The following is a 12,674-nucleotide window of genomic DNA, read 5'->3' on the forward strand; positions in this document are numbered from 1 at the left end:
CCAAGCCGAGCACACAACTGGCCCAGAGAGATAGATAAGCTTCTGCATTTACTGGCACGTTTCTGCTTTAATTGAAATGGTAACAAGGTATTTTTGCCCTGGGGCGATGACTTCTATATACTCATTAATTGAGTAGGCACCACTTAAGTGAGAACGCCAACATGTTTATTTGATTAGCCAACCTATTGTGTATCAGTTTTTTAATTTTTCGAAGTTCGATTCGTTTTAAACAGTTTGCATTAAAAAGTGCATTGTAAGAAATGTTTATTAACTGAATTTAATTGAAGATTTCACAGTATTCTTTTATTCAAAAAACCGTTTTATTTATCTAAGATATAGGTGTGACCGGGTGGTGACACTCTGGTGTATTGGTATATTTGTATAGCGCTTCGATAACAATAGTTCCAAGAACCAGTTCGAAAATCGATAGGTGCCAAAGCACTTATCGAGTAGGCTAAATATTTCAAAATGTTTACGAACGTAGCAAACATCGATGATTTCATAAAGCAAGAAAAATTAGTAAGCATTAGTAACATCATTGTATAGTGAGTTATAATATTCAAAATATTTTTAACTTTAAACAGGTAAATAAAATCATTGATGTAACAAATTCAATTTCTTCTATTTCTGATTTTGCTATTAACAGCAAAGTCCCACTTTTCTTCTTCTGCTTTTGCTATTAACAGCGTTTCGTTGATACTGCCTTTTGCGCCAACTTAACGTAAGCATCGGACGGTCACATTGTTCGTGAAAGAAGAAGGCGAGAAACGTGCTGCGCCAAATAAATTGTCAACCAACTAAAAATATAATAAAATTATTTTAAAAAATGAGTGGAAATGTAAAGAAAGCGGTGGCAGTTTGCGACTATTGCAAAACTGAGAAGGATAACAGCCAGATCTATACAGGCCGCAAACATTTCGCGGGGCTTAAGATTGTTGACATACTTAAAATTATCACCAAACTCGAAGTAAGTACAGTCAAATAGATGAGAAATAGAAAGTTGCTTCATTCCCATGTGGTTGCATATGTAATCTTGACAACATTACAGATACCAACAAATACGCCCATCAAACTGTGCACCATGTGCATTTCAACATTACATGCTACAAGCGGCGTCATCCAGCGTGCCGGTGAAATGGTCAACAATTTGGTGCCACTTCCTAAAAATCAGGCTGGTGTTGCCAATAAGACCAATATTGAAATTAATAATAAACCTATACAGGTGCCAAGTGATTCTGAGCCAGAGGAGCCTGACGAGCCGACACGTCCAGAGATATTTAATTCACCATCCAAAAACATGGCGGCCACAAATGGAACTTCAACGGTGTTGAAAACGCAATTGGGCAAATCTCCAAAAAAACAACTTTTCGGCACTGGAGGTCCCTCTAAACTGGACGAAAGTTTGAAGCACGTGATAAAATTAACTCCAGCTACTGATGATGGTGTTGCTAACAAGAGCACAGCCTTTAGCCAATTGTTCGGCAACAGTGTAAATCATATTTCTGATAGCGACGGCAGCAGCGATGAAGAGGAAGAGGCTACCAAGGGGCCCGAAGAGAAGAGGAATATTGCAACCAATTTCGATTGTAAATTGTGCGATTTTAACTCCGTATATCCCAATCCCATGAAAATTCACATGAAAACTATACATGCCCAGAAGCGTCCTCGCATCTACGATTGTTCGAAGTGCCACAAGTGTTTCGGTTTACTTAAAACTTTGAAAATTCACCTGCTAACACATGGAATGGTCGAGGAGAAGGAGAAAGAGAATACGAAGGAGACGAAGAAGGGAGCACCCGATGTGACACTTGCGCGGCTGACCGCCTTGAATCCAAAACCAAAAGGCTTGAAGAATGGAGAGCTTACGTTTGCCGTTCAGAACACCAATTCATCCACTCCAAAACCTGGCGACCCTCTAAAGGAACAACCGGTGTCAATCAATTCATTTAAATGCGATATTTGCCACGAAGACATCAAAGGCATTAAGGCCTTCCAAAAGCACATGACGATTGTGCATAACATTGAGAAGCCTAAGATCTTTAAATGCCCCGAATGCGAATCTGAGTTTATGCACAAGTTCAATATGATGAAGCATATAAAAACGAAGCATGGCGAAGGGGCGGAGTTGAAAGTTCCGCGTCGTCGCAAGACTATCGATGATCGTGCACTACTAGCTAACATGGAAGGTGGCGAGAAAATTAAAAAACCAGCAAAAATTGCGTCTCGTCGCAAGACGGTTGATGTCAGCATCGCTTTAGCTGGAATCTCGCAGGCCAAGAACAAAAAACTGCCGCAAATCCTTGATGAAATGAACAGTGATGATGTGACACCTAAAAAGCCAAAGAAATCAACTCAGCAGCTAATCACCGAGTCGCTCAAGTCATCGCCAAAGATCGCCAAGTTGAGTGACAACAACAACAAAGAGAACGCAGTCAATCTGCAGAATGGCACGGCTATTGAAGAGGCTGCCACCACAAGCAAGAAAAACATATCCAAGAAAGATATTGATGTAATTGACACCTCACAGATTACACCATTAAATAATGAATCGCCGAAGAAAAAGGCCAAGAAAGACGGCGAGGTGGCAGCCTCTCCGGCACTGAGCGTTGGCACACCAAAGAAGACCAAACCGAAGAAGGACAAAGATGGATTCGCCACTCCACAGAACACACCAATTGCCACTCCAAACAAGGTGAAGCGCAAGAAGGATGCTCTCGACACATCACAGTTGTTGCCAAACAATGGCAATGAATCTACCTCCGAGACGCCCAAAAAGTCAAACAAGCGCAAGCATAAGGAATCGGAGTCATCGCCAAAGCTTGTTATCGATGAGGACTACGAAGAGGAGACCACAAATCAGAGCCCGCTCAAGAAGTCAAAACAAGACGAGTTTATAGACGATGATGATATGATACTATTCGAGGAGGTGAATTCGAATCCATTGCCACATCGCCGTGAAATGCTCGAATCCATGTCGCAGGACAGCATCGATACCAGCTCCGCATTGTCCTGCAATCAATGCAACAAAGTGGTGAGCACTCGCAAGCGTTTGGATTCCCACATCCGTAAGAAGCATTCGGGCATTCTCAAGTGTCGCGAGTGCTCACAGAGCTTCACACAGAGCAACGACTTTGTTGGCCACTTTGCTAACTGCGTTGCTTTCGAGCGCTTGGCTTGTGGTGTGCAAAACTGCGATAAAGTCTTTGCAGCGGCGAATTTCCTTAGCGCACATCTTAAAAAGAAACACAAGTTTAATTAAGTGACGGACCGGACCAGATGCAAGATCCATAATGGATGCAAACATATCCTAGTAGTTAGTAAATAACGTTGCAACGTTGGCCATTTGAAGGATGTCCCACCGACTGAGGTCTAATTTTAATTGTTTGTCTAATTTTACTTAGCATAAACTTTGTACCTAAAGTACAAAAAATCGAAACAATAAACATAAACATAAAGCAATTTCAATTTTGTTCTCATTTCCATATTGTTTAATTTGCAGATAACATAAACAATAAGCATAAATGTAATTTCAATAGTAATTCAACAAGATAGTGAGAGAGAGCAGTAACCATTTAGATACCCTAGATACAATACAATACAATCTATATAATTGGGACTTTGCATTCCAAAAACAAAATGTTTACGCCGAGCCCGCGCGTAACAAAACAAAACATATTGCAAAACAATTTACTAGTTACACTTTGCTACTTAATGTGTACGATGAAGATGACGATGACGGTGAATTGAGATGAGATTGGTCCTCAGGATCCCACCTTGCTGTGAATCTCAGCCTGCGCCACTTTCATCACATCCAGGGCACCCTTCTTGATGAGATGCTCGGCCAACGTCTGGCCCAATTGATTCGCTTTCACATAAATCTCTCGGCTGTAGCACGCATGCTGATAGAGGCCACAGTACAGATTGTCCACATCTTCAATCAGCACGGGCAACTTGAGCTGCTGCGGCTTTGGCTGCTCCTCATCGGCGTAATCAAACATCTGCACTGTCTTCTGCAGGAACGGACACTTGGCATGCCCCGAACTCTCTGGCGCAGCCTCCAATCCGCTGCCTTGATGCATGGCAGCAAATGGACACTTGGAAGACGTCGTTGCCGTCACGGTCGCCGTCGCTGTTGCATTGTCGGGCACATCGCCAATGGGCGAAGTGACGGGCGCGGGCAAACTGGCCAAGTGCGTGACGGGACATTTCCCCGCGCTGGCGTAGCTGATCTTTGTCTCGTTGCTAACGAACGGACACTCGCCCATGAAATCCTGACCCACATTCATCTTCAGCGGACAGTGAGCATCAGCAGCCGTCGTCGCATTTGCATTACTCGTATCAGCATCGCCACCGCCTCCAGCATCGCCGCTGCCGTTGCCATTGGCATTGTTCGTATTGTTGTTCTCATGGCCAACCACGGGACATTTGCGAGCCAAGTCAATGTGACGTTCGAGCAGCTCATCCATGCTGTACCCGGTGACGTCGGCATCCTCGCAAATGATCGGCGGACTTCCCTGTTGTCTCGGACTGTCCGAGCTCGAATCGGAGCCAGAACCGGAAGCACTGTTGTCGTTGCCATTTCGTGCACGTTTGTTGGCAGGCGGCGAGTCGCAGCTGTTGCTGTTGTCATTGCCATTTGTCAGCGCCGTTTGATTCTCATTGGCAGCACGCTTGCGTCGCTGCTCTTCCATCTCTGTATCATGCAAGGCACAGTCCAAGTGCTCGCGTATCTCGATGGCACCATCCAGACTCCAAACAGCACCCGTTAGCGATAGGCCAACTTCCTGTTGCAACGTCTGCTTGTTGCCATTGCTGCTGATGCTGTTCGGTTCTCCCTTCAGCTTGCTCCAGACAGCTACGGGCGCCGAGCAGCCGCCGCCCAGCGTCTTGAGGAAGCTGCGTTCGGCCAAAATGCGGCATGTGGTATTCAGGCACATAAGTTTCTGCAGCATGGCCAGCACCTGGCTATCATTCGCCCGACACTCCACGGCCAAAGCGCCCTGCCCGACAGCATAAAGCAGATCCGTGGGCTCCAGCACCTGACTGACGCGACTATTCCAGCCCATGCGCACCAGACCGGCCTGGGCCAGAATGATTCCGGCAAACTTGGAGTCCTTGGCATCCAGCTTGGCCAGACGTGTATTAAGATTTCCGCGTATGTCGCAGACCACCAAATGCGGATACTGACGTCGAATCTGTGCCGTGCGACGCAGCGAAGAAGTGCCTAGGAAAGGATGAGAGATTGGTTAGATGATATCGTATTAATATGCTGTTTCTTGTTGGCTTACCAATCACACTGCCCTCGGGCAGATCGGCAATGGTGTGACCCTTGTAATTCTCACGCAGCACCAAAGCATCTCTCGCATCCTCACGCTCCAGCACAGCGCCCACGGCCATTCCCGTGGGCAGCGCTGTGGGCAAATCTTTCAGCGAGTGCACCACAAAGTCAACTCCTCCATTGCGCAGCGCATCCTCCAGATCGCGAGTGAAGAGACTCTTCTCGCCAATCTTGGGCAGTGAAACGTTCAACACTCGATCCCCAAACGTGGACATCGTATCTGTAAAAGAGGTGGAACATTTGAATATTTAATCATTGGCATAGTAAATATTTGATATGCAACTCTTCTTCTTCTTCATCACACTCTTCCATTGGCCCCCATTACTGCTGATGATTGTGTAATGTTATGTCATCTAGTGCTGATAAGAATGCGACTCTCCAATCAAGCGAAACAAGCACGCGATGCGAGTCTCCGTCTCCGGACGCTCGATTTATGTGCCCCTTTCCCAAAATACGAAATGGCACGTTATCAAGTTTCTTTTAATTCATTATTTTTTATCGCCACGCAATGCAAGAGGAAGCTATGTATTTAGTTTATCAGTTGCTGAATTTGCCAAACAGTTTCATTTGAATAAACAGTGGACGCTCGCTAAGTGAAACAATTAATTACAATATGTTTGAACTTTTTGGCTGTGTATTACTACACTTTAATATTTCTGAATATTTTAATATAGGGAAAGAAACTAATCAAAATACTAATAATAATAATACTTAGCATAAAGTGGTTTTAATATAGGGAAGAAACTAATAATAATAATATTTAAAATAAGGTGTTTTTCTTGGTCATTAGAATTCACGCACATAAACTTTTGAGTTTTGTAAAAGAAAATTAAATTGTTTTTAACCTAAATTAATATTTGATTTTTTAGAAAGAAAAAAATCAGTATTGAGTATTTTAGAGCGAGATTTCATTAAACAAGATACATTCTTTGTACCATTCTATGAAGAACCGGATAAATGTAGTTTTTACTAATAAACGAAGCAGTACTCATTACATAATTTTTTGGTTTTGAAATCAAATATTAACCCCTACCCCCTAAGAATTTAAATTAAAAACAAGTGACTTTTATAATAAAAAAATTAAAAAATCTATGTGCTTCAATTCTAATAACCAAGAAAAAATTCACCTTATTTTGAGAAACTCTCAGAACTTGTTTGAAAAACATAATTTTGTTAAACTTGTATATCATTTGAATAATATTTTGGAAGTATCATTAAATATAAAATATTTTCGCATGTGAATTTATTTTCAATCATCATTGAAATAAGAAATAATAAAACAATTTTAAATGCAAGTTAACAATCTTTTAACCAAGGACTAGCAGTGTACATTTGTCGAAGTAATACTGTAGAATCCATTTAAATATGGATACATATACAGCATTTAAACGAGATGTTGCGTGTTGCCTTCAAATGACGCTGCAATTGATTAACAATTAGCCTCTATAAATAGCTGGGGATTGAGATAAAAGTACACTAGATATGCCGGATACCTTAATGGCTTAGGTAACACAATTGGCAATTACAGAAAGTGGGGGAGAGCATACAAAATTCGTACACTTCGATTAATAAATGAATATTAATCGAACGCGGGGGAAGGTTCAAGGTCTGAAAACACCATATATCAAATTAATATTTCAAACTGGTTTGAGCTCTGGTTTTGGCTTAATAAAACCCGTATAAAATTCGGAATAAACATACATATAACATTCTATGATTCAGAATAACTGAAGCGTTAATCATAAAGCGCTAGTAAAAATGACAAAACAAATAGCAACTCTAAATGATTGTCAAATTGTTATAGTTTGATTAGCAATCAGTTGCTAATAAGATAATGGCCACAAATACTGGGATATCAACTATCATATATGAAGCTTATAGCTTAATCACTTTCGCAAAAGTATAGAAGTTTAAATCATGCCTTAACCACAATCTTTGGAATTTAATAAAGAATTATATAAAGAAATAGATAAAGATTTGTTTTGGATAAACTAAGATTTTGCAAAAGCACGTTGGTCAACATGATGAAACACTGATAAAGTAAGTAACTGTGTGCTTTAATCTAAAAAACAATTGTAAAAGTTACTTGCCAATAAAAACAAAAAAAAGAACGCACAGACATTGACATTGAGCAAAGTTTGGCAAAACGGCACGAGAAAGAGCCGCAAAAACAAATCAAAATAAAAATAAAATTAGTTCACCAATTTCGAATGCGTCGTGACGTGCTCTACACACATATGCTTACATACATATGTATGTTATGTATATGTACAATACAATCTACATACATTAATATGCAAGTATTGAATATACGTATAAGTATTGGGGGCTACTGTAAACTATGTAATCTCATTGAATTTCACGCAAGCTTGAGATAACAGAAATTTTTGCTGAACATTGTTATACTCGACTTTGTGAAATAGATAACGCAAATAAACGTTTTGAGTTTGCTAAAAATACAAAAAATTCTCATGAGTCACGATGAAGCATAGAAATATGAAAAGTGAGCTGCGTTAACGAGTAACGAGTAACGAGGATCACGATGACAATGGCAAGAATCTGTGTGGAGAAGAGACAGCAACAGACTCCGCGATCTCCGGTCGCCGTTCCACTTTCGCTTTCACTACTTACGTATTTCGAATTTCTGCTTGGGGTAAAGTTTCTGCAGGCGTCCAATGACATGCTTAGTCTGAATTAATGCAAGCTGCAAGAGAGAGAGCGAGACAGGTATTGATAATTGAGTATGAGATAAATATTTAAACGGATCTAAATGAGTGTAAATGTAAACGAACTGCAAGTAGTGAAAAAGAGAGAGTAAAAATTGTTGCCAATTAAAGGCAAAGGTGTCACACGATTGTCGTTGCTATGGCTCAATGACACTTTTTGAATTAATATAAATGAAACTAGCAATTAGCAAATGTAATTTTCGAGTGTATTCAAGCAAACACTGCGGCCTTGATGTAGCCAAGCAATCCAAGCAACTCCATGGCAAAGCCAATCCACAGCGAGCACGACTAATGTGCAAAGGTCGCTCAAGAAAATAAAAAACAAGAAAGTTAGAGTCGAGTGGGCTCGACTGTATGATACCCGCTACGCACTTTCTATAAAAACAGAAAGGTGCGGAATTACTCTACAAATAATCAAATTAAATATACCAAAAGAAAAAATACAAAATTTACCGAAGGCTAAATTGATACATCGATGTACTACTACATTCAAAATATGATATAGAGTACAAAATATTCCAAATTGTCAACCAAAGCACAAAGTTATAATACCCTTTAAGAAGCGGGTATCAAAATATTTGAAACTTCAAATATCACGAGACAGATGGATTTTGGCGATTGCCGCAACTGAATTGAGAGCAATAGCAACATTTCAAAACAGCAGAAACAGTGCGTGCGTGAGAGCTGCGCGGACCTGAGCTGCGATTGTATAACATTAACCAAAAAAAAAAGCTCTGTTCGTCGCACAAAAACAACATACTTCGGCTGCAACATTGTTGTTGTTGCTGTGGGAGCAACAAGTCTTCAATATGAACGAGCAAGCCAGCGATAGACAGACGGACAAAATACAAAAAAAAAAACAAAAAAATGTGCTTGAAATCGAATGCATATTGTATGTACAAATAAATTTTATGCACATTACTTACCTCGCTTTTACGAGATCCAACTCGTATGACCTTTCCCTTTTCCTGCGGAGACATATCTTTGTGTTATTGCACAATTTACCCTCGTGGACTTGCTTTTTGTGCGTTTGTTTGGAGAAAGTGAATATTTGTGATAGGCTTTTGGGGTCACACACAATTGCGTTCGACAGCGGCGGCGTTAAACGATGAATGAAAATTTGAATTCACTGGCTATAGAACACACATTATTGTATTATTGTCATGTAGAGTTTGTACTAAAGGCTTAAAGTCAACTAGTTTATTTAATCAATTGAATTTTTGCTGGGCGGTCCTACGTCCGAGCAAAAAGCGAGCAAATCATCTACTGGCACTGACAATCAGCGTGCCCGCACATCTGATTACCACATTATATTCATAGATATACCAATATATACTGCAGTTTCTTATTGGATACTCTTTGTGGTATTTTTAAGCGGACAAAAAAGCGCCACTATTCAAACGGCTGTAGTTATTCTGCACAAATCTATCGACAGTAGTTTATATTTGTTAATATAATTAAAAATATCATTGAGAAATTGTTGCACCTATCCATATAATACAAAGTGAACTTTGCTTCAAGAGATAAAATATTTATGTATTATATGGTTGTTGGTTTTATGAAAATGTTATTCATAGACTGTTTAACATTTTGGTAAACTGTTAATAACATGGCAAAAAATGTATTGTTCACTAGTCTGTTAAAAAACAGCTGTTTGTAAACAACAGAAGATTGGACAACGGCTTTGTTGTCATGTTTCTGGTAAGAATTATTATTTTCAGCTTGAAACAGATAAATAAAATGAGGAATTTATTTTTAAAAGTTCATAAGCCGTCCCATGGGGACGCTGGACAATCGCATGCAAGCTTTGCGTGATCGTTTGGGAGACGATTTCAACAGCAAACTTGACGAACTACATCTGAATGCCTTGAGGACTGGTCTTGTGTCGACGGCGGATTTGCAGGAGGCTTATCGCAAGGCACGCAAAATCAACAACAATCAGAACCGTCTCAACCTGTTGTGGCTGTTGGGCATCATATTTTTCATCCTGGTTGCGACACCTGTCTTCTATGAAACCATTTCGTTCCTGCTAGGCGTACGCTGCTTCCTGCCCAACAATCATCTAGTCTGGGAAGCCACACGACCCATCAGCGATTGTGAGTTTTGCAAGGGCGTATCTGCCCCTCTAATATTGCCTAATCTGACGCGCGAAGACTTCGCGCGCTATGCCTACTCATCGCGTCCCATAATCGTAAAGAAAGCGGTCGCGAATTGGGCAGCACAGCAACAGCTAAACTACAGTTACATCAAGCAACTGTATGAGAGTGTGCCCGGTTCGCTGGATGACGTTTGCCAGTTCCAGCACTTCAATTCCGATCTGAAGTCGTTGCGACAGGTCTTTAAAATGTCTCCAAGTCGCGCCAATCTCAGTGAGGGTGCTCCCTGGTTTGTGGGCTGGAGTGTTTGCCATGCCACGGTGCTGGCTGAGCTGCGCAAACTGTATCCGCGTCCCCACTTTCTGCCCGTCGACGCCGAGATGCCCAGCACGGACTTTATACTGATGGGCTACGAGCAGGGCGCCGTTATGCATGTAAATGATATTTTAAGTCTACCACTTAATCATGTGAAATCTATTAAATCGCTCTATTCTCTCTTGGACAGTTGGACTACATACCGCGTCTCATGTGGCAGGCACAGCTGCAGGGCAACAAGAGCTGGTTCCTTACACCAGCGCCCGAGTGTGATCATCAATGTCAGTCGTTCTTCTTTTATGTGGAGCCTGGTGATGCAGTCTTGGTGGATACACGCATCTGGTATCATGCAAACACCATACCCAGAGGACAATTCTCATTTACCGTGCAATCGGAATACGGCTAAGAAAACCAAAGTCTGATTCAAGTTTAAATCTAAATTTAAGTTCTTCCAATCGATAACACTAAAAAGTCGCGCCATAATATATCGAACAACGATAAGTGCAAAGCCAAAACAGTTTTTCTTCCAATCGATATAAAAAACAAAAGAAGCGCCTTCATAAATCGATAAGCGATAACTGACTGTCAACTTAAAAACAAAGCCATATTTTCCGCATTTCAATTTAACACACAAAAAAACAAACTAAAATGGAAGCTGGAGACGCAGAATTTGATTTCAATGAATTTACGACAAAATTTCACAAACACTTTAAGCAGAGTGACATAAATCTTAAAGAATTGTGCATTACCAGATCAGTGATGAAGATGGGCGACGCCTTCAAAAGCCTGCAGCAGCAAATGCAAGAGGATGCGGCTCAGACGACACCAACGAAGCAGCTGAGCTCAGTGGCTGAGTACGCCGAATTCTTTAAAGTGCTCGACACCTATCCCAGCAATTTGCAACGTGCAACGACCCAAAAGAAGAGGGAGCTGCAACGCGTCAATTCCTCGACACTGAAAATCAATGATACACAGGATCAGAGCAGTATTAATAATAATTCCACCGCTGCCTCGACGACTCTGAACAACACACGACCCGAGGATGAACGGAAGGCAGCTGAAGTCTATGCAGACTTTAAGAAATTTCAGCAGAAACTGCGTGCTGTCTATGAGGAGGCAGCTGCTCTCAAGCAAGCTCAAACGGCGCACATGAACTGCATAGCACAGCTGCAGCAGTTTGCTCAGCAACTGGAAAAGCTGTTGCCGTCATGCGAGCGTGAAGCAACCGATGCCTTCACAGCCAGCGAAGAAGCAAGCTTAGAAGCCATTGCCGAGAATCTGAAGCAACTCAATTATATGCGTTCGCAAGGCCAACTCGCTCAGGTGACAAACTGCAACGAGTCCGCCCTGGCACGCGTGGAAATCCTGGTTGAAGTGCTCTCTTACACGCTCATGAAAATGACTGCGGCTTAATAAAATATTAATGGAATATATTAAACTATTTTCGTATCTTCTCTCACGGGCGGCTTCAAAACTAGTTGTACATCGATTCATTGCATATACACATTATTTTCCATGTATCGACACGTTCACAAAGTTTTCCTTGCAACAATTGAATAACCGTGACTTAAATTAAAACTCTTCATCGTTTTCTTTATCCGCTTCGGCCAGTTCCTCTTGCTCCTGCAGGTTAAATTTCAACTGATTCATGGAATCACAGAATGCAACCAACTTGCGCACGCTGCTTCCTAAATATTCGGCACGCTGACGGTAGACCAAACAATCATCCAAGGAGCCGCCTCCAACTTGATTGTGATCCCCGCCCACAGTTTGTTGCATTAGCTGTTGAAATTGTTCCAATATCTTCACAATTGATTGCTCGCAGTCTGGCTTAAAGTTGTAAACATTCTTGCCCTCATCTGTCGTTGTCGGCGGCGGTGACGAAATTGTCGTCTGCAGATTGTTTTGTGTTTCAAGATGCAGCAGCGTCTTATTGGACTTTTCCATGATCTCACTGATCTTGGCGACTTGTCGTTGCATAGTCTGGCGTGTCGCAGCTGCAGAGCAAATAATTTAAGAAACCATTTGTTGTTATTCTGATGTAATTAATTAATTTACCGAGACCCGCCAACATTTCGTCAATTGCTTCCGACATTTTGAAAGTTGTTTATGTCAGCTGTCAAAGCTATCGTTATCGCTAGATATGGGAGAACTGCAATTGGTAATCGAGGGATCGAATGAATACGTTATCGATTTCAT

At 41.4% G+C, this 12,674-nt stretch overlaps 5 protein-coding genes across 5 annotated transcripts; 3 read left to right on the forward strand and 2 right to left on the reverse strand.

The window, feature by feature from the left end:
* The first annotated feature begins 506 nt into the window (after positions 1–506).
* Positions 507–3,459, forward strand: LOC133840681 (zinc finger protein indra). The gene is made up of 3 exons (XM_062272641.1): positions 507–584; positions 647–967; positions 1,049–3,459. The coding sequence occupies exons 2-3, from the start codon at positions 827–829 to the stop codon at positions 3,257–3,259; spliced, it is 2,352 nt and encodes a 783-aa protein (XP_062128625.1). The 5' UTR covers positions 507–584; positions 647–826; the 3' UTR covers positions 3,260–3,459.
* A 6-nt stretch (positions 3,460–3,465) lies between these two features.
* On the reverse strand, positions 3,466–9,332 carry LOC133840682 (uncharacterized). Its single transcript, XM_062272642.1, has 4 exons — positions 8,991–9,332; positions 7,970–8,042; positions 5,289–5,558; positions 3,466–5,224 (listed from the first exon to the last, which is right to left on the reverse strand). Exons 1-4 carry the CDS (start codon positions 9,042–9,044, stop codon positions 3,762–3,764), a joined length of 1,860 nt encoding a protein of 619 aa, XP_062128626.1. The 5' UTR covers positions 9,045–9,332; the 3' UTR covers positions 3,466–3,761.
* Positions 9,333–9,606: 274 nt separating this feature from the next.
* Positions 9,607–10,937, forward strand: LOC133840685 (uncharacterized). Its single transcript, XM_062272645.1, has 3 exons — positions 9,607–9,765; positions 9,827–10,594; positions 10,666–10,937. Exons 1-3 carry the CDS (start codon positions 9,757–9,759, stop codon positions 10,879–10,881), a joined length of 993 nt encoding a protein of 330 aa, XP_062128629.1. The 5' UTR covers positions 9,607–9,756; the 3' UTR covers positions 10,882–10,937.
* A 180-nt stretch (positions 10,938–11,117) lies between these two features.
* On the forward strand, positions 11,118–11,913 carry LOC133840688 (augmin complex subunit msd5). The gene has a single exon (XM_062272647.1). It carries the CDS (start codon positions 11,124–11,126, stop codon positions 11,886–11,888), a length of 765 nt encoding a protein of 254 aa, XP_062128631.1. The 5' UTR covers positions 11,118–11,123; the 3' UTR covers positions 11,889–11,913.
* On the reverse strand, positions 11,885–12,650 carry LOC133840690 (augmin complex subunit msd1). The gene is made up of 2 exons (XM_062272650.1): positions 12,534–12,650; positions 11,885–12,472 (listed from the first exon to the last, which is right to left on the reverse strand). The coding sequence occupies exons 1-2, from the start codon at positions 12,568–12,570 to the stop codon at positions 12,048–12,050; spliced, it is 462 nt and encodes a 153-aa protein (XP_062128634.1). The 5' UTR covers positions 12,571–12,650; the 3' UTR covers positions 11,885–12,047.
* Between the last annotated feature and the right edge of the window lie 24 nt (positions 12,651–12,674).

The sequence above is a fragment of the Drosophila sulfurigaster genome, chromosome 3 (genome assembly GCF_023558435.1).
Source record: "Drosophila sulfurigaster albostrigata strain 15112-1811.04 chromosome 3, ASM2355843v2, whole genome shotgun sequence".
Classification (NCBI taxonomy): Eukaryota; Metazoa; Arthropoda; class Insecta; order Diptera; family Drosophilidae; genus Drosophila; species Drosophila sulfurigaster.

What these genes read in the sequence shown, in the direction of transcription:
- LOC133840681 (XM_062272641.1), top strand. Translation starts at nt 827, where the DNA reads ATGAGTGGAAATGTAAAGAAAGCGGTGGCAGTTTGCGACTATTGCAAA. An exon ending in AAATTATCACCAAACTCGAA is followed by an intron (nt 968 to 1,048) that starts GTAAGTACAGTC and finishes ACAACATTACAG; the next exon opens with ATACCAACAAATACGCCCAT.
- LOC133840682 (XM_062272642.1), bottom strand. Translation starts at nt 9,044, where the DNA reads ATGTCTCCGCAGGAAAAGGGAAAGGTCATACGAGTTGGATCTCGTAAA. An exon ending in CAAGCAGAAATTCGAAATAC is followed by an intron (nt 5,559 to 7,969) that starts GTAAGTAGTGAA and finishes CCTCTTTTACAG; the next exon opens with ATACGATGTCCACGTTTGGG. An exon ending in GCCCGAGGGCAGTGTGATTG is followed by an intron (nt 5,225 to 5,288) that starts GTAAGCCAACAA and finishes ATCCTTTCCTAG; the next exon opens with GCACTTCTTCGCTGCGTCGC.
- LOC133840685 (XM_062272645.1), top strand. An exon ending in AGCAGGGCGCCGTTATGCAT is followed by an intron (nt 10,595 to 10,665) that starts GTAAATGATATT and finishes TCTCTTGGACAG; the next exon opens with TTGGACTACATACCGCGTCT.
- LOC133840688 (XM_062272647.1), top strand. Translation starts at nt 11,124, where the DNA reads ATGGAAGCTGGAGACGCAGAATTTGATTTCAATGAATTTACGACAAAA.
- LOC133840690 (XM_062272650.1), bottom strand. Translation starts at nt 12,570, where the DNA reads ATGTCGGAAGCAATTGACGAAATGTTGGCGGGTCTCG. An exon ending in CGAAATGTTGGCGGGTCTCG is followed by an intron (nt 12,473 to 12,533) that starts GTAAATTAATTA and finishes TTTGCTCTGCAG; the next exon opens with CTGCGACACGCCAGACTATG.